This window comes from Meles meles, chromosome 2 (assembly GCF_922984935.1).
Source record: "Meles meles chromosome 2, mMelMel3.1 paternal haplotype, whole genome shotgun sequence".
Classification (NCBI taxonomy): Eukaryota; Metazoa; Chordata; class Mammalia; order Carnivora; family Mustelidae; genus Meles; species Meles meles.
This window is the reverse complement of record NC_060067.1, coordinates 193,858,222-193,884,251: the sequence shown is the minus strand read 5'-3', so window position 1 is coordinate 193,884,251 and position 26,030 is coordinate 193,858,222. Positions and strand designations below refer to the sequence as shown.

The window sequence follows — 26,030 nt, the reverse complement described above, 5'->3', positions numbered from 1 at the left end:
CGCACTGATTGGATGTCTCCACCTGGCTTGACTGGCCCTTCTATCTAGGCTTTGCAAGTAAGTTCCTCTGGGAGGGGCAGGGGCAATCTAAGTTCACTGCATAAACACAAAATGGCTCCCTCTGGCTAAGTAGGCCCTTATAGTTTAAGTTCTTCTCCATTCCCACTGCGTAGAATTGATTGGTATTTTTCTTTCCAAACATTAGTCTAGCTGTAGAGAAAAAAGTTTTTCTCCCAGAGATGACATGGCATTATCTATTCAGTTCTGCAACCTGTTTTATTATTAGTTTTCTACTTAGTATATGGAGAGCCTCTTTCCACATTGGTACTTCCAGATGACTTTTAAAAAAATCAGTTGGAGAAAAGCCTTAGGCAATGTTTCTCTCTATTTCAAAGAGGCCCTGTAAATGGTTGTGTGAAACCTATACAATAGCTGGAGAGAAAACTAATCTAACTAAGCAAAGTAGGACTCCAGAGCATTTTTGTTTAACCTTCTTGCTTGCCAGTTTGCCATAATTCAGGGCCAGGCTTCCAGGAGAGGGGCGTACTCCCAGTCCAGGCCCTTTGTAAATTAATAAAGGGAAAACTCATCTGAAATGGAGTGGGAGGCCAGCAAGGGGAACTCTTACACCCCACCATTCTTCCTCAACTGCAGACCTGAAGTCCAGAGAGGTACTTGGAAGTCATGCCACTTTACCACCGCAGGAGGGAGGGAGGGAGGAAAGTTTTTCTCCTCCCCGGCAACAACACAGCCAATGAGAGATGGTCACAGTTCAGCCCATGAAAAGCCACTGCACTTGGAACTCCCAGAGTAGCCAGTGGACTTTTTGCTTCTAAGGTGCTGCCAATTACCTTTCCTCTATAAAACAACGTTTTTTGTTTTTTGTTTTTTTCTTCTTCTCTGGGCTTGTTTATGGTTTTTCTGTCTTTCTTATACCTCAAATTGCAGTTCTCTGCTACTCCCAAATACACCCATTTTGCTGGTAAAATAACTGATAGCTTTATTTTTTTTTAAAGTTTTTATTTATTTATTTGACAGAGAGAGAGAGATCACAAGCAGGCAGAGAGGCAAGGAAGCAGGCTCTTTATTGAGCAGAGAGCCCGATGTGAGGCTTGATCCTACGACTCTGGGATCAAGACCTGAGCGGAAGGCAGAGAGGCTTAACCCACCCAGGCGCCCCTATGATAGCATTATTTTTAAGGTTAAGGCAGGACTGACGAAGAGAGGGAACTTCGTAGTTAAGGAACACAGCTCTGGGGGCACAATTCCAGAGTCCTAGTCACTGTCCTTTTCCTTCTGCAGGCTCAGTGGTTGGTCTTCTCTCCCTTTTGAGATTGCGTCATAACTACTGTCTCTTTACCAGGCCCTCCTTTCCCAGCTTCTCTTACTTCTGCTTCTTTCAAAGGCCTTGACCTCCCCCCTGACTTGTGCTTTTGGGTGCTGGCTTTACGTGGTCCCAAGGATCTTTGGGGAAATATTTGGATTACAGCAAACCAGCTTTCCCTTGTCTCAAGCAGGCATGTGATACAAACTGAAAACCGATGCTCCTGAGGTTGTTGACCCTAACACTCCCCTCGATCAAGGTAGACCGTGCTCCGAATGATGCTGAAGCCAGGCACCACCCTGGGGGCGGGCAGCCAGTCCTGACAGTGGAACACTGCAGGGCTGAGCAGGGAAGCATAAGGTTAAAGACTCCCTGGGGCGGGGAGGTGGGTTTGAAACCCAAAGGCTGGGTTTCAAACTGGATGCCTCTTTATTTCAATTTTTAAACTATGGCTGTCTCTGGCTGGAGTGCTGTGAGCAGCAGCGGGGACCTCAAACCCAAAACTCAGCTCACCCTGGCCACACGCGGCTGTCTTAAATTTCACCCACATTCTCCTCCCACTTCACTCAAATGTCTTTATTTACGTTCAGCAACACGCTATGGAACCCCGAAGCCGTTTTTCGGTCTTTCGGTTTCTGCTTGACCAGATGAAGAGGCCCGTGGGCATTACCTAGGTGTTTGCGGAGCACAGTTAACAAGCCCTGCGGTGCTTTTCTTCGAGCCTTGTCCCGAGGCCCGGGGCGGCCCCTGCAGCGGGGAAGCCTCGGTCTCGGGGTCCCGGTTTCAGAGAGGCCAGGCGCAGGCCTGCCCTTGTTGGGGGTAGGGGGAGGAGGAAGAAATGAACCGGCGGGCGCCACCTCTTCCCCCCTCCGGGAGCACTGGCATCCCTGCGGCGTCCCGAAACTCCTCCCAGGACAGCGCACTTGAACTCCAGGGGGCGGGTCCAACGCCCCGCCCCTGCCCTCTAGGCAATCTCTGTCCCGCTGCAGAGCGGACGGGGGCACGATGCTGGCGCTGTGGCTGGTGCACTGGGGGCAGAAGCTGCTAGTATGGGGCGCTCTGGGCGCCTTCTCGGTGGCGGGCGCCACCCTAATCCTGAACCTTCTGCAGATGCTGACGAGCTACGCGCGGAAATGGCAGCAGATGAGGCCCCTCCCCACGTTACCCGGCGCCTTTCCGTTGGTGGGACACTCGCTGATGGTGAAGTCGAACGGGAGAGGTAAGGGACCACGCCCAGGCCGGACGCACCCACACCCGGCGGCCGTGGGGCTCCTTGCCTGCGGGGCCCACTAGCAGGAAGCCCCAGGGCGCAAGAGCTCCGCAGAGGCCCCCGCGCCTGCTCCCCGCGCGCCCGCCTTCTCGGCAGCCGAGACCACCTCTCCTGGAGGGGTTGGCTTGTTAGGGGAAAGAAGAGTCTGTCACCGTTGGAGAGGGGATTCCCAGTTCTATCCATTTTGCCCTGTGACACCTGATAAAATTGTTTGGGCTCCCTTTATGTACAGGCTAGAACGCAGTATTTCTAAAACAAAACAAAACAAAACCCTGTCCTCCTGCGCTTTCTCTTGTTTTCCACTCCTAACCACTCCTATCTCAAAACACTGCAGGTCTTGGCTCTGGGCTGTTAAAGCCTTAAGGGCAGAAACTTCCCTGGGACTGCTGCGAGTACCTCCAAACCGTACCCTCATCCCCCACCCACCCACCGCCCTTCGCAAAATCAGGGACTAGAGACTGTTTGGAGACTTTCCTCCCTCCCCACATCACGAGACTTGACCACAAATTTTTCTTTCTTGACCTTCTTATTTTAGTTATTTTAAGGAGGTTACATAATAACAGTAAACTGTGAGGGCAGGGTCGTCTGGGTTTTCTACCGATAGCTTTTTGAAGAGATTGATTTATGCTTTGTTGATGAGAAAAATAAAAATAAAAACACACTTTAAGTTAGAAAGCTTCCAAAAAGTACTTGGTATTTACAGTTTCCCGTGGGGGACAGTGAATTAGATCTTAGCACTTCACTTCATTTTAATGGCTGTGTAAGTTGGGATTGAAAATTTTTTCCTGAAATGAAGTGTTCCAAAATAAGCCTAGGACCACAACCAAGTTTCACCTCAGATTAATTGTAAGTAACAGTTTTACAAGGTGAACATTAACTCCAGATCTTGAAGGATTCTTTTCCAGCTCTGTCCCACACCCACCCCCAAAATGTTGTCATTTCAACTTCACAGAAATAAGTAAGGCCTCGTGGAGGAGTGTTTATCAAAATATTGAAAATGTTTCCAGGCAGAAGAAATCCAAGTTAACTTTTCACCACCTAAACATCAATGTGACTAATGTTGCAAGAGATTGAATAATGTGTTTAGATATGTGAAAACCATGTTTGTAAAAATTGTCTTGGTTAATACTAAAAGCAGAGCTAATCTCTCCTTCTACCCCGAGGCTTTATAGCATGAAAAAATAATTGTGTAGAAATACTAACTTCCCACCCCCAATAAGAAATAACATGCTTTAAAAATCTCATCATATTCTTTTGGGAAATTTTTCTAAGAATGGAAGTCTCCAGTGAATGAGACGTGTTTCAAAATACATGATGAGTTAGTTGATTAGAATATTTAAGGTAATTCTCCTTGGAGTTACTTTATGAGTGAAGAGAATGACAATATACTGGCTTTTACAAAGGGACTTTTTAATCCAGCAAGCACTGGATTTTGGCATCAGACAAAGCTCTGCTCAGTTTCCAACTTTGCTACCAAGTTGTTTAAATTTGAGAAGTTGTTTCAAACTCTCGAAAAGGAAGGAAGCAAGAGAAGAAAAAGGAACAGAGAAGAAATACAACAATAGCCAGAAAACACTGAACAAAATGGCAATATCAATAATTACTTTTTTTAAAAGATTTTATTTATTTATTTGACAGAGAGAGATCACAAGTAGACAGAGAGGCAGGCAGAGAGAGAGGGGGAACCAGTCTCCCTGCTGAGCAGAGAGCCTGAGGTGGGGCTCGATCCCAGGACCCTGAGATCATGACATGAGCCGAAGGCACCGGCTTAATCCACTGAGCCATCCAGACGCCCCTATCAATAATTACTTTAAACACAAATGGACTGAATTCTCCAATCAAAAGACATGATGTGGCTGAATGGATAGAAAAACAAGACCCACCTATATGCTCCATGTAAGAGACTCACTTTAGACATAAGGACACACACAGACTGAATGTGAAGGGATAGAAAAAGATGTTTCATGCAAATGGAAACCCAAGAGAAAGCTGGAACGCTATACTTATGCCAGACAAAATAGACTTTAAAACAAAGACTGTAATGAAAGACCAAGAGGGTATTCCATAATGACAGAGGGGTCAATCCAACAAGAAGATAGAGTATATATATATATATATATCCAACAAGCACCAAAATATATAAAGCAAATATTAAAGCTAAGTTAGAAGGTTTTGGGTTTTGTTTGTTTGTTTATTCTTTTTATTCTTTACTTGTAAAAGTAACTATGACAGAGTTATTTTAAGGATTAAATTCAATGCATGCTGTTTCTAGATCACTGTCTAGCAGTTGTTTAGAGTACGTTCCTTAAGTGTCAATCAAACTTGGAGCCCCTCCTTGTCCCCAACATTGAGCTAAACAAAGTGGTTGATGTCAGATCATTCGAAGATATATTCCCTGTTCTCAGTGACCTTGTCTCTTGGGCAGGAGGCTGTGCTTTGGATCTGTGGCCACAGTTCTGGCCGGCCTCAGTAATCTCACCGGGAGTTCTGCAGTTGGCTTTTCATTGGTCTTGCAAACCAAACTCTTGCTCTGTACTTCATTACGTCAACACCTGCCTCTCCCAACTGTTCCCTGATATTGGATCCAATACCTTCAAACCACAGGCTCACACTTCCCTGTCTCCTCTGTCAGATCAGGCCAAGGCAGGCAGTTAGTATCACCACGCATGGTCTTTTGACACTGTTGATTTGACCCAGCTCTTTTCACAGAAATTTTGACAACTGTTTGGACCAGGAGATATTTTCAAGCAATGTGGTGCAATGGTTAAGATGGCACCTTGTATGGTCTTACTGCCTTAAGTACAAAGCCAGATTCTATAATTTACCAGCTCTGTGATATTGGGCAAGTTACTTAGCGGTGCGTAATTTCCCCCATAGGGACAGTAATAATAGTGCCTTTCCTCTAACTATGGCGAGGCAGAAAAAACAATGCATCTAAAAATCCTAACACTAGGTCCGACATGTAATAACTTGCTGCAGTAAATGAACACGACTTAATGGATTTTAGCTATTTGGGGATAACTATCACTAAGTTTTATGTGAGGAAATCTGCAAACACTTAAAAAAAATCATTAGTGTTTAATTATCATCAACACAACGGGCATCTGTGAGCCTTAGCTCCTCTCCCACTGCATTTTGCGCAGCTTGCCCTGAAGCCTGGGAATGGATGAAGCTTACAGGTGAATAAAGAGCAAAGATGGGCTGAGCATGCGCACATTTATTGGCATTGAAAAAGAACCGAAAGTTGAATGGTTCGTTTGTCCATTTGTCCTTGGTGTCCAAATTCCCATGTCAAATAGCTCTGTCAAAATCTTAAGGACCCGGGCGCCTGGGTGGCTCAGTGGTTTAAGCCGCTGCCTTCGGCTCGGGTCATGATCTCAGGGTCCTGGGATCGAGTCCCGCATCGGGCTCTCTGCTCGGCAGGGAGCCTGCTTCCCTCTCACTCTCTCTGCCTGCCTCTCTGCCTACTTGTATCTCTCTCTGTCAAATAAATAAATAAAATCTTTAAAAAAAAAAAATCTTAAGGACCCTATTCGTAGCCTCACAGTGGGGTTGGAATTAGCCTTGCTATTGTCAATCAGACATTCCCTTGGCCCAAAAGAAGCCCATAATCCCCATATGCCTACCAATTAGCCTGCCCCGCCCCCACTCCTCCCTACCTAGATTTTCCCAGCAGTGTAAAAAGGTTTCTGCCCCATTTCCTGACATGTGATCAGTTCCCCAGCTAGGACTCAAATCCTCCCTTAACCTCATCTTGTTTGATTCGTGTTCCGAAAGCATGTCTAACCTTTGTCATGTCTTTTCTCTGAGGTCTGGACCCTGTAACTTAATTCTTTAGTCCCTGGCTACTGTCGTTTGTTTCTACCCAGATGACATTCAGAAAACACTCACAGAGAATTTTGTCATGGCTTGATCTCTTGTAAGGCCATACTGCATTCCCCCAGACAAGGGCCTCATGGATTGCAACATGGAAAAGTGTTGACTCCCAGGTTTTCCACACTTCTTTGATGCTAGTTGGGATTGACGATCACCATTTCCCCACACCTAATGCAAGACCCACTGTACGGCACAGCCAATGCCCCTAACCCTGGCAGCATTGAATCCCAGCCTTTTCCCCACCCCCAGAGGCTTCCAGTGGCCCGAGGTGATTCTCAGATCTTACTACATTAGTGTTACTGCCCTAAATTATGACTCCAGTCATGCTAGTCCTCATCAGAAACTTCCAGTTACTCCTCAGAGCATATACAAGAAAATCAAAGCCTCCAATGCTCTAGTCTCCTCTTCCAATGGCATCACCCCATGTTAGCTTTGGCTGCACCTTCGGGGAATTTCCAGACCTCTGCACTTCTGCTCTGCTGTTTCTGCTGCTTGGCTTACATTCTGCCTCAACCCCTACTTCCCCCTTTTCTGCCTATAAAAATACAACTCATTTTTTAATGCTCAAATGCCATCTCCATCATGAAATTTTTCCCTTCCTCCCAATGAGAATCAGTAACTCCTCAGATTAAAACTTCGATTTTAGCAACCATTTCATTTTCTCTGGTGCTACAGAAGTCAGCATCTCCCATGCTTAGAAGCTCCTTCAGAGTAGGGATTGGGTCCTTTGGAGGTGCACGTTTCTTGGGTGTTATAATTAAATTACCTTCACCATGCAATTATTACATCACTTAATAGAAACTGTGTGGTTTACCTTGAAGATGTGAGAGATGTGGGAAATATTAAGTGACTTGCCTAAAGTAAACAGATTAACAACAACAACAACAACAAAACCCAAACCCAAAGACAGAAGAAACTCATTGAAAATTAAATATTTTCTCCCAGAATTTTTTCAGCAGCTCATTTATTATACCGAAAAACACCAACACCAGCCACTACTGAAACTCTGGCTTGGGATCATGCCAATAGTGGCCGTTTATAAAGCAGAAAATGTGGAGGTGAGTGTGTGGTCAGTCTGACCTCTGTTCCCCTTCACGTCCGACTGTGTGAGAGTCTCATCAGAATAAATATGGCAGCAATGTTCTTATATTTAATGGAATTCAGCATACTGAGCAGCTCATTACATATTTCGGCTCTGTAGGTGCCATTTAATGCTTTCCAGATGTTGTCTAAATCCTGGGGAGGGTGGCAACCTCTGGACAAAGAAGCCTCTGGACACATTTGTTATCAGGTCCAAGATATTTGGTCTTCTTTATTATTATTTTTTTTAAATATTTTTATTTATTTATTTGAAAGACGGAGATCACAGGTAGGCAGAAAGGCAGCCAGAGAGAGAGGAAGGGAAGCAGGCTCCCCGCTGAGCAGAGAGGCAGATGTGGGGCTCGATCCCAGGACCCTGGGATCATGACCTGAGCCGAAAGCAGAGGCTTTAACCCACTGAGCCACCCAGGTGCCCCTATTATTAATTTTTTTTTGAAAGTCTGCATAAGGGTATAGTTTTTGTTTTGTTTAAGATTTTATTTATTTATTTGAGAGAAAGGATGAGAGAGAGAGAGTATGAGAGGAGAGAGGTCAGCGGGAGAAGCAGACTCCCTGCTGACCAGGGAGCCTGATGTGGGACTCGATCCCAGGACTCCAGGATCATGACCTGAGCCAAAGGCAGCTGCCCAACCAACTGAGCCAACCAGGTACCCCATAAGGATATAGTTTTATAGAACTACAAGTAGGTTATTCCAGAAGGCAAGAGGACATGTTATCTGTCAGGCTCTGTTTCAAGAGTTCAAAAATATAAGACTAATAAAATATGAGTGTTTTTCTCAAGAGATTAGAGTTTCCAATCCATTATAAGTTTACTCTTCCACATTAATTTTCTTAAAAAAGAATGTGCCTGGGACACCTGGGTGGCTCAGTTGGTTAAGCGGCTGCCTTTGGCTTGGGTCATGATCCCAGCATCCTGGGATCGAGTCCCACATTGGGCTCCTTGCTCGGTGGGGAGCCTGCTTCTCCCTCTGCCTCTCCCTGCCACTCTGTTTGCCTGTGCTCTCTCTCTCTCTAACAAATAAATTTTTTTTTAAATCTTTAAAAAAAAAAAAAAAAAGAATGTGCCTGTGATACTGATAGGGCAGATATCATTAGTCCATGCTATTGAAATAACTGCTCAAAACGATTGTATACCTTTTACTTATCATTATGATACCCGGGAGATTTTCTTGTGGTTTGATGAGAAAAGCATTGGGGTCAGAGAGTAAGAATGATATAAACAGAGCTTCTCGAAACACAGTTAAATATAACTTCCTAGGCATTAATCCTGGGATATGTCTTTCTTAGTTACTACGGTGAAAATGTTGGATTTCTCTTGTACCACACTGTACCAGCCTGGTTCAGAACAGGTAGTGAGGAGACGGGTGTAGGATTTCAGCCACAGCGGACTTGGTGTGAGCAGGTTTGGTATGTATGTGAGAGATCTAGAGTGTGTGACTGGAGTTAGGAGCCTGGCGAGGATTTTGTGCTCAGACCTAAAGGCTCGTCCCTTCTACTTCACCTGGATTCCAGGTGATCCGATCACATTCATGGGTTTCAGTGTTACTCACTTGCTGGAGATACTCAAATGTGTACCTCTAGGTCAAGTCCTTATCCTGAGCATCATTCCTATTTCAGACCATAGCAACTCGAATGTCTCCAAGTCATCATGCCCAGAAGTGAACTTCTGATTTTTATCTCCTTGGACGTGATCATCTTTGGATTCATTTATCTTCTCTCTCCTATCCTCCCACGCTCTATAAATGACTCCACTTTGTTCCTAGTTCATTATAGTAACCAGAGCATTATCTTGGACATTTTCCTTTTTCTCAACTCCATTTCGTCCCAAGACTGAATGACAGTTACATGTTCAAAACTCAACTTGACTTCCTTTAAAGCACAGGAATAAAAATGAATCACAGAGAAATAATAGCTATGAGATGTTCCTTTATTTTTTATCTGACAGAGACCAGCGAGACAGGGAACACAAACAGGGGAGCAGCAGAAGGAGAGGGAGAAGCAGGCTTCCTGTGGAGCAGGGAGCCCGATACGGGGCTCTATCCCAGGACTCTGGGATCATGACCTGAGCCGAAGGCAGATGCTTAACAACCAAGCCACCCAGCCGCCCCTATGAGATGTACCTTTAAAAAGTAGTGTTCTAGGGTGCCTGGGTGGCCCTCTGCCTTCAGCTCAGGTCATGATCTCAGGGTCCTGGGATCAAACCCCGCATTGGGCTCTCTGCTCAGTGGGAAGTCTGCCTCCCCCCGCCCACCCCGTGCCTACTTGTGATTTCTGTCTGTCAAATAAATAAATAAAATCTTAAAAAAAAAAAAAGTAATGTTCTAGCCAGGTAGAATTCAACTTTGAGTTGAAATTGTTTCGATGTCTATATATCTCTCAATTTTTTTTTCTCTTTCCAAAGGTAATTTTAACTAGTTCAAAGCAAATTGATAAATCTTATATGTACAAGTTTCTGGAACCATGGCTTGGCCTAGGACTTCTTACAAGGTATGTCATTGTAGATCTGTAAAGCTGTCTCACAGAAACAGTTACTCCAATAGGTAATTTGTTACATCAGGAATTGACACAAAGTAGTTCTCCTGTCTGCAAGACTGTGCTACCAGGAAGTATGGGAACTGGAAGGAAAGTTGTGGAGAACAGTGGGCTCTGACAGGAGTCCATGTGTGGTAATCTCCATCCATGGGACTCAATAATGACGATGACCAGTGTTTCAAGAAGAGTCAGGTGCTGGTGTACGAAAAGGAAAGGGACGGAGAGTTCAGGGCAGGCAGATCTTGAAAATACAGTGAAAAAAATCAGTCAGCCCCAGAGAAGACTATGGAGCACAAAATCTCCATCCGGGAACCGTGTCCAGACATCAGGCTCCATCCTCTGAGAGAAGGCCTGCCAAGGGAAAGGCAAAAACCTTTGTGGGGTCTGTGGAAAATTTGAAAATAGGAGAGATCAAAGTAGAATCACGGACCACAGGGATCATCGGAGGACTGAGGTTTTTAATAGAGGGGAGGACAAAAAAATTCTAATTTTTAGAAACCTGGAACTTGGAAATTTAGAAAAATTCTTAAATTTTTCAATTCTTATGAGTGCCCCTTTAAATATTAGTAATATAGAATAATATCTAAACGATGCACATTCAGTAGTTATCTATGAATCTTTGTCTTTCTGACCAAAACATTTGACAATGTATAGATTAATCTCTTTCAGGAGAGTTTTGTTGACTTGGCTAAATTTATACTTTGTTTCCAATGTTGCCTCTCTTGTTCGTGACCGTGTATTGTGTTTCTAGTACTGGAAACAAATGGCGATCTAGGAGAAAAATGTTAACACCCACTTTCCATTTTACAATTCTGGAAGATTTCTTAGATGTCATGAATGAACAAGCAAATATATTGGTCCATAAGCTTGAAAAGCATGTTAACCAAGGAGCATTTAACTGCTTTTTTTACATCACCCTCTGTGCCTTAGATATAATTTGTGGTAAGTCTCACTGATTTGTTTCTAAAGTTATGGTGTAGAGATAGAATGGCCCAAACGGAAATTAACACAGCAGTGGGAAGGTGAATGAGGGCATCGGAAAGGATACTGGATTTTTCAGGGGGTCCTGTGGCTCAGGCCCCTGAGAAGCAGCAGCCACTGTGAGGGCTCTGAGCAGGACAGTCACAGAGCCAACATGCCTAGAAGGGCAGAGGGAAGAAGGAGCAGGAACAGGGAGTAGGAGAAGATACAAGAAGCAAAAGGGGTAGAGAACAATTTTAAAATCTATGAGAACAGAACAGGACTTATGACTTTTTTTTTAAGTGTTTGCCCTTGGAAAATAGAGGATATGTGCTCGAACTGAACGGTTGCTTCTTGCCCCTGTTTTGCAGAAACAGCTATGGGGAAGAGTATTGGTGCTCAAAGTAATGATGATTCCGAGTATGTCCGAGCAGTTTATAGGTAAATGAAGTCCTTTTAATTATCTTTAAAATGGGTACTGATTAGGGCTTAAACATTTTTTAAAAATTAGTGTTAATAATTTCTGCAATTATTCATAATTATTAATTATTAATTAATTATTAATCTTTTCATTGTTTCAAAATAAAACTTGATACTAAAATTGGACTAGTCATTTAAGCACGTATATGGCCAGGAGAGAAATGGTTTTGTAAATGATGACACACCCAGATTATGCCATAATTTAAAATGATTTTATAATATATTGAAAAATTACATTATGATGTAAGTGAGAAAGATAAAAACAATTTTTTAGTAGGATTACCAGTAGGTATAAAAAATATTTATAGAAAGAAAAACCTAGAAGATACTATACCAAAATATTATCTGCAGTCATTATTGTTTTGTGTGTGTGCTTCTCTTTCTTACAATGTTTTGGGGTTTTTTTTGTTGTTCCTTTGTTCATTCTCCTTTCCCATATTTTCTGCTCTGAGCATGTATTTTTTTTTAAAGATTTTATTTATTTATTTGACAGACAGAGATCACAATTAGGCAGAGAGGCAGGCAGAAAGAGAGAGGAGGAAGCAGGCTCTCCGCGGAGCAGAGAGCCCGATGTGGGGCTCGATCCCAGGACTCTGGGATCATGACCTGAGCCGAAGGCAGAGGCTTTAACCCACTGAGCCACCCAGGCGCCCCACGTATTATTTTTTAATTGAAATAATCAGTTTTGCTTTAAAACTGGCTTGGAGGTATTCAACGAGTAAGAGTCAGGGCCAGGATTTGATTTGATGTTTCCTATCTTTAAGTTCACTGCTCATTTCACTTTATTTTCATAAATACTTACTGAGCATCTGTCACCCGCCATAATGGCCCTAGGTGCTGACTAGTTTTATCACAGCACACAAACAGGGAGAATAGCGGGGAGACACACACTGTAACGGGTGCCAGCATAAAGTCTAATAATTGCTTAGAAAGAAAAGATCGAGTTGACATGAGAAAGGAAAAATAGGGGGTGGGGACCCCTGGATGGCTCAGTCCATTAAGTGTCCAACTCTTGGTTTTGGCTCAGGTCACGATCTCAGCGTTGTGAGATCAAGCCCCTCGTGGGCTCTGCACTGAGTATGGAGCCTGCTTCGGATTCTTTCTCTCCCTCTGCTCTCTGCTCGAGCTTTCTCTCTCTCTGTTTCTCTCTCAAGAAAGGAAGGAAGAAGGAAGGAAGGAAGGAAGGAAAGAAAGAAGAGATGAAAAGAAAAGGAAAAGGAAAGAAAAAAGAAAAAAAAGAAAAGGAAAGGAAAGGAGAACAGGGATATGTCTGACGGATGACTCTCAGGAAACACCTCTCTGAAGAACAGGTGTCTAAGTCCATCCCAAAGGAGGGGAACCTGTTGAGGTCTTGCTTCTTTATCACTGGAAATGACGAGGGAGGTCCTCGGGACAGCTGTGTGACCTGAGTGCTTGGTGAGCACTTCTCTCTGGAAGAGGGCAACCACTTGTGTCCTCTCACTCCAGAGGAATGATCAAGCTAATGAGAGGATATTAAAAAGAGGCAGATTTCATCCCAGTGTGCGATCCAAGAGCCACAGCAGCCTTGGGAGGTCAAGAACTCTTTCTGAAGAAACAAAAGCAGACATCAGATGGCCATCTAGTAAGGATGTTCTGTAAGGAATTCTTCCCTCCACTAAGGAAACCATTAAAATTTTAAGCTTCCCTGGGCATGAAAAAGCCCATGCCTTCATGTTAAGTGTGAAGCACGGAGCTCTTAGTAGCCTCTAAGATCTTAGTAGCCTCTAAGACAAATCATCTTCATTTCCATATGCTACTCTTGTTGAGAGCAGGCACCAAAGAGATGCTAAAGAAATACACGTTTTTCATGTATCAGCTGATGTCTTTTTATCCTGTTTATAGAATGAGTGATTCGATACATCGAAGAATGAAGATGCCCTGGCTCTGGCTTGACTTTCTGTTTCTCATGTGTAAAGAAGGGCGGGAACACAAAAGGAGCCTAGAGATCCTCCATAATTTTACCAATAATGTAAGTCCTCTATTTTTTTTTTTTTTTTTGTCGTGGTGAAAGATACATAATATAAAAATTTGCCATTGAAGCTTGAAAGGTCCCGTTTGGTGGGAGTAAATACATTCACAGTGCTGTGCAGCCATCACCACTGTCCATTTCTAGAACTTTTTAAAAATCCATGATCTTTGTGTTTTGTGAATATAACCAGTGCAGGACCATGGAGCCTGTGCCTTATAAAACTTGAATGGAATAATAGAAAAAAGTAGGCAACATGATTACATTTCAATTCTGTATTTAGTAAATATTAATTAAACACTTGCTAAGTGCCAAATGCTTTACCTAGTGTTAGAAATATAGTAATGAGGGGCTCCTGGGTGGCTCAGTGGATTAAAGCCTCTGCCTTCAGCTCAGGTCATGATCCCAGGGTCCTGGGATTGAGCCCCACATCGGGCTCTCTGCTCAGCGGAGAGCCTGCTTCCCTTCCTCTCTCTCTGCCTGCCTCTCTGCCTACTTGTGATCTCTGTCTGTCGAATAAATAAATAAAATCCTAAAAAAAAAGATAAAAAAAAAGAAATATAGTAATGAGTAGGACCTGTATGTTCCCTCTCCTAAAAAGTTCTGTTTAGAAACAGAGGTTATCTATTAAAAAATGACAAAATGCAGGCGCCTGGGTGGTTCAGTGGGTGAAGCCTCTGCCTTCGGCCCAGGTCATGATACCAGGGTCCTGGGATCGAGCCCCGCATCGAGCTCTCTGCTCAGTGGGGAGTCTGCATCCCCCTCTCTCTCTGCCTGCCTCTCTCCCTACTTGTGATCTCTCTCTCTGTCAAATAACTAAATAAAATCTTTTTTTAAAAAAATGACAAAATGCAGTATGAACTGTGAATAGTTATTAATAGGGCGCTGTATTACGAGAATAAAGAGATGAGGATTATAAGGGTCTTCTGGGAAAATGTCTGGAATAGACAGTTTTCAAAAGCAAAGGGCCTTTTGGTAGTATTTCAACTCAGAAAAGATAAAAATTAACTGGATATTACCATTTTATTTCTAATTCAAAGCTAACAAAGAGAATAGTGATGTTGTGTTCCGATATAGGATATCAGTCTGCATTAAAGACGAGTCCTGGCTTTGGAGACTGGCCAATAGTTTGTCTTTTATGGATACAATTGAATTTTTCCTCAAATTTCATGCATGAATATCAGTATCAATAATTAATGGATTCCAAACCAGATGAACAGTATTATTCAGTTAATAAATATTGAAAATCGCATACTGAATCTGAAGCACCAGGGGTTCCATCAGGACATCTTGCCCTCAAAGAACTTGGGGTCTATTCATTCAAACCACTTGGTTTAGTCAATTGCCTGATAGGAGAAAAAAACGTTGAGTTGGTGGCTTTCATGCTTCCATTCACTCAGCAAATAACGAGCGTTCTCAAAATGCCAGGCCGTGTTCTAGAGTTTAGAAATACATCAGTAAACAAAGACAAACTTGCTTCCATGTGGGTCGTACATTTGAATTAGAAGAGAAAGACACCAAATACAAAGTGTAACATCATGCCAGATGGCCAGGGAAATGGGAAAAAAATAAAGCAGGCTTGGGAAGACAGTGCTAGGGACTAGTGTCGCAGGGATCAGGGAAGGTCTTTCTGACAGTGTGATGATGCGCAGAGACTTGAAAGAAAGGAGGGAGCCAGCCATGCGGAGGAAGGAGTAGTCTCGCCAGAAGGAACTACAAGCAAACAGGTGAACTGACCATCAACTTGCTATTTCTTTTTTCCAGTACAACATGTAATTATAATGATGGGTCCCGAATCTACTATACAAGAACTGTGTTCTCTCCACACCTATACTTTTATCTCCGTGGCTCATTCAGACCTCTGGAGACGGTTAGGCTGTACCCCATTAGAAAGACTATAAAAAGAGCCCTCGAAAATTCCAAAGTTGCCTGACATTAAATTCATCTTTAGAAGTCTTATCAAATAATGCTCTAAAATTGAAGAGGAAGCTTGACTATATTTTTACAAGAGCCTAAGTTATTACTGCGATAGCAAGGATAGGAAAGGCTTAGAAAAAAATAAGTGAAAGAAGCTAGTGTATTTCCATAGGAAAGCGTATGGTTAGGTTATAATAAATTCCAAACAAAAGCATGTGATTGTTTAAATCATAGGTCATCACTGAGCGGACCGGTGAAATGAAGAGAGACGAACACAGAAGTGCCGACACGGACTCTTCATCTTCCAAAAATAAACGCAGGGCTTTCCTCGACTTACTTTTAAATGTGACTGATGATGAAGGGAACAAGCTAAGTCATGAAGATATTCGAGAAGAAGTTGACACTTTCATGTTTGAGGTATTTTATATCATCATGTTATTTTCCGATACCTTTAAATAAATTTCAGGTTTTTTGGAGAATCTTTAACATTGTTTTTAGAAGTTTAATGAAATTTTATGTATTTATTTCAAAGATTTATTATTTTTTTAAGATTTATTTTAGAGGGGGTGGAGGGGCAGAGGGAGAGAGAGAATCCTAGTAGACTCCACACTGAGCATGGAGCCTATGTGGGTCCCGATCCCATGACACTGAGGTCCTGACCCGAGCCCAAGCCAAGAGTCAGATGTTTAATGGACTGTGCCACTTAGGTGCCCCTAATGGAATTTTAAAGTAGCTTCATATAATTAAGGAAGAGTCGTTAGATTAGCATTAAAGATTATAAAATTTAATTTTATAATTAAGTATCAGTATAATTAAATTTATAATTAAGTATCAGATCAACTTCCTTGTTCGGAAAATCTTTGATTCATGGTGGTTACAGAGTAGATACATTTTTTTTCCCTCAAGAAAATCTAAGGTCTATCAGACTTTCCTGAGCAGAAGAGCAGCCAGAAATTACTATCCATTCTCTATATCGCTTCACGCTTCCTTTTCATCTCTAAAACCCGTGAGTCTGTTTCTTCACTAGCTTCTTTTTTTTTTAAAGATTTTATTTATTTATTTGAAAGACAGAAATTACAAGTAGGTAGAGAGAGAGAGGAGGAAGCAGGCTCCCAGCTGAGCAGAGAGCCCGATGTGGGGCTCGATCCCAGGACCCTGAGATCATGACCTGAGCCGAAGGCAGAGGCTTTAACCCACTGAGCCACCCAGGTGCCCAAAAGATGCACTTTTTACAGAGATAATTCTAACTATATTAAATATTACAAGGAGTGAGTCTCAATATGTGGCTTGCCAAATAAGGAAATATTTTTTAAGCACCACGTGGTAATATTTTGGAAGTGGAGGAAAGCAGAAGGCATCAGTAGTTTTCGATGCCTCAGCATAGCTCAATGGTGTGTTCACTGCTCTGCCTGCAGCCGTCGGGATGTGGTGCTAGCACTTGTCTGTCGGTCTGTCTGTTTTTCCTGAGGGAGGACAGTCAGCGCCCTGGAGCAGTAAGCAGGTAGCATTACGCTTCTGTCGACTTGGCTTCTTCTGGTTCATACTGGCCCTGTGAGATGGTTTCAGTCATCCCCGATCTCTGTCCCAGCTTTTCTGCATAAAATAGAGAGATGGGATAGAGCAGTGATTTCAAACTTCTTCAAGTAGAGCACTTTATTGAAAAGAAATATTATACAGAAAAATGGACATCTACTTATCCAAAAAGTGGAGAGGGTTTCAGCATGTGGGCTCTGGGGCCAAGTCCCAGCCATAACCCGTCGTCCTAGAGTTGTGACCTCGGGCCCCTCATCCAGCCTTTCTGGGTGTCAGCATCCTCATTGTCAGAGCACAGGGCTTGTAGATTAGACCAATAATTTTTTAAAATGTCCCAAGAACTGTGCCTGGCATGTAGGAAGTATGTAGCAGATATTGGCTGTTACTTGATGTCGAAGGGGAGAGACCTCCTCCCATCACCACCCTAATTGCACACATATGTACGTACGCATGCACTTACACATACGTGTACACACACACACACAGTCATCCACGCACCTATCCCTACACATATGTACCTGTATATGGCACACACACACCCGTCTCCCGCCAGTGACCTTGCACACCATGAAAACAACCAGACCAGTGAATGCTGTCTTTCTTCCAGTTTTAACATTCTTTGAAATCCTAAGTTTTTTTTTCTTCTTTGCATGGAAAAGGAGACATGCCCCAGACTGTAATAGTGAGACCTCCTCCCTAAGGGAGCTGCAGGTTCTCAGTGCCTGGCCTTCCATTGCCTGGCTGCCAGGCACTGGATGGGAAGGTTTTTGCCACTGCCCTAGCCCAGCAGTGTACTCCGGTGAATTCTGTGCTTTGTTTCGTTTCATCCTGCTTTCTCTGGGTAGCAGACAAAATGAAATAGGACTTATGGCCTCCAGTATTTGATCTCAAAAATGTGAATAACAGTATCAAGTATTTCATGATGTTTTTGTGAAGAACAGTTGTGTTGGTTTCTGCAAAGTACTTAGTGTTTTGCCTGGAACTCAGCACATGTTAAATGAAGCTATTGATCAATTTCTTGCATGGAGAATATTCAGACTGCATCGATACTGCCTCGTGTGCACATGGACAGGTAAAAACCTACCTTGCAAGTGGGGGAAAGTAGAGAAGTACAGATCTGGCAAAGCTGGCTTATAAAAATCACACATTTCCCCCCTTTATTTTTTTTAAAGATTGTATTTATTTCAGAGAGAGAGAAAGAGAGCACAAGCTGGGAGGGGGGGGCAGAGGGAGAAGCTGACTCCCCACTGAGCTGGGAGCCTGATGTGGGACTTGATCCCAGGACGCCAGGATCACGACCTGAGCTGAAGGCAGATGTTTAACTGACTGAGCCACCCAGGCACCCCTGGAATTTTACCTCTTCAAAACTGCCTGGTGTGCCCCATTCCTGGGAATGCCCCTTATCAGCACAGCGAACCACTTCTCACCAGGTAGACAGCTCCACGTAGCAGAGAAATGTCTCTCTAAGCATGAACCTCCGCCTTGAAGGGATTATTTTATCTGTTTGCTTCTCACCAAGGTGAGATGCTGTGTGGAATGAATTTGTTATGTTCTGGAGTCACATTGCAGCTGTTAGATCCAGAGACAACTCAGAACAGAGTCTTCTTTCCTGATCTTCTTGATATAACTCTGCTTTTTAAGCCATGTTTCTTCTCACATTTGTAGGGCCATGATACAACAGCGGCGGCAATAAACTGGTCCTTGTATCTATTGGGTTCTTACCCAGAAGTCCAGAAACAAGTGGACAGTGAACTGGAGGAAGTGTTTGGTAGGTTTGGCCCCATCCTTAGCTGCTCCGTGAGTCCCAAGTCCCCTGAAACAAATGCCACTGAAAGCACTCATCAAGGATGTGCAGTAGGGCCTGTTGTAAAGACACCATCATAAGCAGGAAAGCCCGCCTGTGGGATCCCTTCCAGTACTGTCTCCTTTGCAGGGCCTCTTCTGCTGACTTACAGGCATTTCGTAACTGCCTGGCATGTGACTGCTTTGGGCTGGGTGCTGGGGACGCACAGATAAATGCTGTTGTCTCTGAGGACCTCACTGCTTAATAGATGAACCAGCCGTTGTGCATGGAATCCTGACTTTGCACTTGAGTGATAGGAAGAAGATGCTCTTTGGGAGCAGCAAGGAACAGGTGATATTAGAGGGCATCCAGGAAAGCTGTTCCATATTGGATTGCATCTGGCCACAAATAGAGGAAAGGTGGGTTAAACTGGTGGACATCATTTCTGTTACACATCCAGCAATCTGCTTGTTCAGCTGGGTATACAAGGTGTAAGAGTATAAGTAAAGAGTCCCAGGCAGAAGCCAACAGGGATGTTGTTAGTCTTGCTCTTTTTTTCTCTGTTCTTCACCATCGTGGCTTTTGTCTTCTTGATTGTTGTTCTAGGTCTCGTGTTTGTCTTCAAGACAAGAGGAAAGGGAGAGGGGTAATGAAGGGTGTATTGGTTTCCTGGGGCTGCTATAACAAATTCTATAGGCTGGGTGGGGATGGCTTAAACAACAGAAATGTATTCTTCCACAGTTCTGAACTCCAGAGATCCAGAATCAGTATTGCTGAGCCTAAATCGATGTGCTGACAGGTTGTTCTTCTGGAAGCCCAGCAGGCACTCTGTTCCTTCTCACTTCTGGTGCTTGGCAGCATTCCTTGGTTTATGGTCCATCAAACCTCTGCCTCTATGTTTTACACTACCTGCTCTTCTGTGTGTGTGTGTGTGAGAGAGAGAGAGAGAGAGAGAGAGAGATCTTCCTCTTTCTTATAAAGATATTTGTGGTGGCATTCAGAGCCCACCTGATTAATCCAGGATAATCTCCCCATTTTTTGATCATTAACTAAATCAGATATGCACTGATACCTTTTTCCTAAGTAAGGGAACATTTATAGGTCCTGGGATTAGTACTTGACACATACAGAGGCCATTGCTGGCCGACCACAAAGAGGCCATGCATCATGCCATCAATTTTATCCTTTGTTTAATCACACATCACGTGGCTCCCAAAGCTGGGAGAAGGAAATAAAAGATTGGTCCAGCCAACCAAAACAGTGGTACCTGATACAGGTGCATAGAAAAAAGAAGTAGGAAGGGAAAAACAAAGGTAAAAGGAGGAGAGGTCAGGCATTCTAGAATGAGGAGAACAGATGGACAATGGCACGGAAATGGAAACATTTGGAAGACAGTAGTGACTAGTGAGGGGCAGCTAGAATTTAGAACCTATAGTAGAACATATTGAGAGATGAGGTTGGACAAGTAGTTTTGTGTTCATATGATGTCAGAACTGGAATTTTATGCCAAGAGGGAAGACTTTTATTTTGTCGAACGGAGACAATCTAAACTTGTTCGCTCTGCTTTTGTAGTCACTTTATTTTTTTCTGTATTGATTTTAATTTCTCTCATATTGCTTACAGTGCGTTAATCTGGTCTTTGAAAAACTCACACCTTATTTGTGGATACGTTCACATTTTGTATCCTCTACAATGTCTAGCTCGTTGCTGGTCTCACAAATACTTTTTGGTATCACATAATAAAAATGCCGTTATTCTAGACACTTTATTCTGGTGCTTCTCCTTTTTTTCTGTGATGGTGCCTCAGTTTTTCTTCTCTCCCCAGTATTAGCTCTAAAATTCCATGAGCAACTAATCTTTGGGTATTAAGTTGCAAGTTTTAATTCCTCTTGTTACGCATAAAATTAACATTTATTTGTGTATGTTTAGTTGTTTTATAACAAAGCAACGTATACACTGTTAGTGTTTAAAACTGACCATCCCCCCCCCCCCACCCAGTGAAACAAAACGAAAATTTAAAAATAAACAGGAACAAAATTGCACTAGAGAATGTCAATTCCAGATAAAGTCTTATAGGCTCGCTGAGTCTCCTCTCCAGTGGTAGGGCTCAAGTCATGAGGAGAGGATTTTATTTCTAAAGTGTCATCCTAAACTTCAAGGATGCCCATTAAACATCACAATTAAACATGCCAAAGGAGAAACTATGCTGTAAAGATGCCCATTTCACCTTCCCAAGCATCTCTAACCCACCCTTCTCTGATCTTCTAGAAACCCATTTAAAAAGAAGTAAATAAAAACACAAGAAAGTAGACATATACATGTTGGTAAATGCTAACTGTCCATATTCACATAAAGACATGATGTAATATCCGAGCCCAATAGGAAAAGGAGAAAAGCTAGAATCTATGCACCAACACATGGGAACCAAGCACTCTCCATCTTCTAGCAAAGCTAAGGGAGCAGATGGGGTGTTTTGTTTGTTTTGTTTTATTGTCCCCCAGAGAGCACAGTAGTGTTGTTTATATGAAGTTTTGGTTGAGACAGAAAGGGATAAGAATAAATTTGGAATCAAAAAGGGTAGAGTTTCTCTTCCCAGTGTATTGTGCTCAGATTGCCCCCCCAAAATAGGTTGAGACCCAGGGTGTAAAGGAGAGAGAAGAGAGATTTCAAGAATAGCATGACTGAGCGCAAGGGGACTGGAGAAAATTAAAACAAGAAGATTGGACTCCATCAGTCTTCCGTTTTTCATCTCCTCCATCTCCTCCCTCCCCCACTTCCTCATCTTCTCCTTCATTCCCATTCCTGTCTTCATGAGTATATTCCTCTCCTCCATCCCGTTCTTCATCATCCATGTCGGGAACCAAGAAGTACTGTCATGGATTTGGCCAAATACCATCTTGGATGTCCTCTCCTAACTCATCTGGGCCTGCATCCAGATGGTCAGTAAACCAGAAAAAGAAGCTCTCTGGTTTCCCATGCTCCCTTTCCCACTGGCTTTATTTTGCATTTGACTGGAGCATCTCTTCAAATCCTTTCCGATTTCCATCTGACTTCAGTAGGCTTTGAAGATGAATCACACTCTGATCCAGATGAAATTCTGTGGAGAGAACTTTAGTTTTGAAGGAAGGGTTTTTATCAAAATGAACACCTATTCTATAATGATTTAATATCTTCAAATTCAGTCACATCGACTCCGGTCAGATAATGCAGTGCCTTTTTGTCTTCCTCTCCAAGTAACAGCAGATTTGTGAGTGGTTGACAGATGCTATTACCCCAGAATTTGGGATTCGGGTGATCAATTCCATCCTCCTTTGGAAACACGATTGGGGTGTTTGTTATATTTCTGTTATCCCTTCAAAATCCTTCGCTGGCTTTTTCCTCAAGTCCGTCTATTTCATTTTGTACCTCATCAGTGTGTTCATTTGCTCCTTGCTCCTCTTCTTCCTGTGGCAAGCCCAGAGAGGTTGATGTCTCCTCTGGCCTGGAGGCAGGAGGCAATCTCCCTGTCTTTGTTTGACCCAGGAACAAAAGGCTTTGAGGGGCCATGTTAGGGAGAGAGTCCAAGAATCTGACCCAAGAGAAGATGCATATCTGGATTCTCTGAGAACTCAAAACTAACCATTTTAAAGTGTATGATTTAGTGCATTCACAATGTTGTGCAGCCATTACTCCATCTAATTCCAGGACATTTGCAGTACCCCGAAAGGTAACCCTGTACTGTTAATCAGCCATACCCCATTCCCTCTTCCTCCAGCCCTTGGCAACCACTAATTTACTTTCAGTCTCTACAGATTTGCTTGTTCTGAGCCCCTCCTATGAATAGAATCATACAATACATGACCTTTCATGTCTTTCTTTCTTTCACTTAACACATCTCATTTTGTTTTGATGATGTATGATAGAAATCCTACTTTGGCTGTAAGTATTTAACATTTGGTGCTTTGATTAATTCTTCTTGGATGTCCCATTCCCCAAGCCCATAGAGTTCCTTCATTGTCATCTCATGTGTTTCCTTTAACCAGGGAAGTCTGATCGTCCTGCCACCTTAGAGGACCTGAAGAAACTCAAATACCTGGAATGTGTCATTAAGGAAAGCCTTCGCCTTTTTCCTTCTGTTCCTTTATTCGCTCGTAATCTTAATGAAGATTGTGAAGTTGGTAAGAACTCTGTGATCAGGAGAGTAGGTAGAATGGATTCTTAAATGTCCGTCTTACTCCATTCTTATGGCATATTGCCTACCTCTTGGCAGGGGGCTACAAAATTGTGAAAGGCTCTCAAGTCATCATTGTTCCCTATGCACTGCATAGAGATCCAAGATACTTCCCAAATCCTGAGGAGTTCCAGCCTGAGAGGTTCTTTCCTGAGAATTCACAAGGACGCCATCCGTATGCATACGTGCCCTTCTCTGCGGGACCCAGAAACTGTATAGGTTTGTATCCATCAGAATTGGTTTCACCTTTCCAGCCCACATGGTAGTGCGTTTCTCACAGTAATTTCTTTGAGATGTAGTGTCTCATAGGCAACAGTCTTTTAAAAAACTGGTTTCTTTTCTCCTCCCCCTTGCTATACGTTATTGTTCTCACAAAAGACTATCATAAGGTAGATTAATTTGCTAGGCCTGCTATAACAAAATATTACCAACTGGGTGGCTTAAACAACAGATAATCATTTTCTCATATTGTGGAAGCTGGAAGTCTGAAATCGAGGTGTCAGTACGGTGGGTCTTTTCTGGGCCCTTTCTAAAGTTTGGCTTGTAGACGGTTGTCTTCTCCCTGTATCTCCCCAGGGTCTTTCCTGTGTGTATTGTGTCCTGATTTCGTCTTTTTTTTTTTAATTTTATTTTTTAAAAGATTTTATTTATTTGAGATAGAGTGAGAGAGAGAGATCATGAGTAGGGGGGAAGGGTAGAGGGAGAAGCAGATTCCCAGTGAGAGGGGAATCTGATGCGGGACTTGATTCCAGGACCCTGGGATCATGACCTGAGCTAAAGGCAGATGCTTAACCAACTGAGCCACCCATGCACTCTGATTTTTTCTTTTTATAAAAACACCATTCAGATTGGATTAAGATCCATCCATATGACCTCATTTTAAGTTAATTAACCTCTGTAAAAGCCCTATCTGCAAAACCAGCCACATTCCAAGGTACAGGGTTAGGGCTTCAACAAAGGAATTTGGGGGGAACACAGTTCAGCCCATAACATAAACACAATCAGTTACATGGTAGAGTTTTGAAATGTCGATTTTGGACCAAAGAAGAATGTATTTTATATGGTGGAAAATTTATTTGTAATGATTAGCTGTATTTAACCTAATATCTGTGGTTGTTGCTTTAAGAATTGCATCATGCAAGATGAAAACAAAGAATGCTTACCATATGGCCGGCTGAATTACTTAACCAACATAATGCATATCACTATGTATTATGGTTCTCTTTAGGATCTCTAGCATTTTATCATCCATGTAAACGCAGGTGTTAGTAAAATGAGGTCAGATTTAAATGACGAATCTGAAGCATATATGGTGACTCTATAGTAAATTAAATTAAAGGCCCAATAAGAAAGCCATCTAAAGTAGTGATTCTCATGCTTCAGTGACCCCAGAATTTATCTGGGAGATTGCTCAAATACAGATACCTACCTCATCCAACCTATTCGGATGCACTGGGTAGGAGCAGGGAAGGGAACTGAAGAATCTTCCTTTTTTTTTTTTTTTTAAGATTTTATTTATTTATTTGACAGAGAGAGATCACAAGTAGGCAGAGAGGCAGGTAGAGAGACAGGAGGAAGTAGGCTCCCTGCTGAGCAGAGAGCCCCATGTGGGGCTTGATCCCAGCACCTGAGATCATGACCTGAGCCGAAGGCACAGACTTAACCCACTGAGCCACCCAGGCGCCCCAGAAGAATCTTCCTTTTTAATAAACATCCCCAGTGATTTTGATTGTCCTTACTGTGAAAATATGAAATTGCTTGCTTCCTCTAATAGGACCTATGATTTCTCAGATTTGAAATAAATGTGTAATTAAAGTAATGTTATTTACATTAATTTGAAGGTCAGAAATTCGCCATAATGGAAGAAAAGAGCATTCTTTCCTGCATCCTGAGGCATTTTTGGGTAGAATCCAACCAGAAAAGAGAAGAACTTGGTCTAGCAGGAGAGCTGATTCTTCGTCCAACTAATGGCATCTGGATCAAGTTGAAGAGGAGAAATGCAAATGAATCCTAACCGTGTAATTGGACTGTGCCTTTGTCATGTAAAAGGTCTTTCTTGAAGGAAACTGGATTTGCAATTTCTAGGTTGGAGATCAATACTCTTAGTCCCTAGACCTCTTTCTTTCTTGTCCTGCTTGCCTTGCGGTCAAGTCCACCAAAGAGTTTTATATTTTCATCACCACCATAGATCTTATCCTTGGTTTTGATCCCAAAAGTAGAGTTAACTGATGATGGCACCCAAATAAACATAGGACAAGTTTCTCAGCAGAGGGATCCACGACCAACTCAATTTCAATTGGCAGATCCAAAAGATATAATTTAAAGTTCCAGAGTTTTTTAAAGGTATTCTTATTGACTGTGGAACATATATATGCACGTATACATATGCATTTAATTTGAAAACGGTGAGTAATTAAGTACTTAGGCATAAGAAGCTTAAGTTTTTAAATTATTTAAGTGACATCAATTATGAGAAGAATTATTATTACAGCACTTTTGGGATTCTATCACCTAGAGTAAATAATTTTTCAGTTGATTCATAGATTCTGTTCCTACTTCCCTTTTGACTACGTGCTTGTAGCCATGACTTCATTTTTCATAGTATCACAGCTACCCGTATGTATCATATACAGTTGGGAAAGATTCCTCTTGGTAATATCCAATCCTGCACATTGCATCCAGGTTAAATAATGGCTTTTGGGGCGGGAAGGTCCTTATTGCTTATCTTGTTGCACTCCCTTTCATTAGAAGAAGGGAATGAGATCAATGAGAAGGCAAGTTTCTACCCAGAGCCATGCCACTAGTGGACGATAGGGCTGGAAACAGAGATCCGTATTCTATATCTCACCAGGCCCAATGCAATAGACTTCACTATGTCTACTTTTACTTTATGGAACTCAGGTCTGTAACTAGGTTTGTCATTAGAATACAGGTTTTCAGGGCACCTAGGTGGCTCAGTGGGTTAAAGTCTCTGCCTTCGGCTCGGGTCCTGGGATCGAGTCCCGCATCGGGCTCTTTGCTCTGCAGGGAGCCTGCTTCCCTCTCTCGCTGCCTGCC

At 42.7% G+C, this 26,030-nt stretch overlaps 1 protein-coding gene and 1 pseudogene across 1 annotated transcript; one reads left to right on the top strand and one right to left on the bottom strand.

Annotated features, from left to right (window-relative positions):
• The first annotated feature begins 2,289 nt into the window (after positions 1–2,289).
• Positions 2,290–26,030, top strand: LOC123936725 (cytochrome P450 4V2). The gene is made up of 11 exons (XM_045997249.1): positions 2,290–2,543; positions 7,416–7,528; positions 9,973–10,058; positions 10,855–11,045; positions 11,435–11,504; positions 13,407–13,533; positions 15,682–15,864; positions 18,646–18,748; positions 22,786–22,920; positions 23,013–23,192; positions 24,815–26,030. Exons 1-11 carry the CDS (start codon positions 2,330–2,332, stop codon positions 24,985–24,987), a joined length of 1,575 nt encoding a protein of 524 aa, XP_045853205.1. The 5' UTR covers positions 2,290–2,329; the 3' UTR covers positions 24,988–26,030.
• LOC123936726 lies at positions 19,425–22,778 on the bottom strand (annotated as a pseudogene).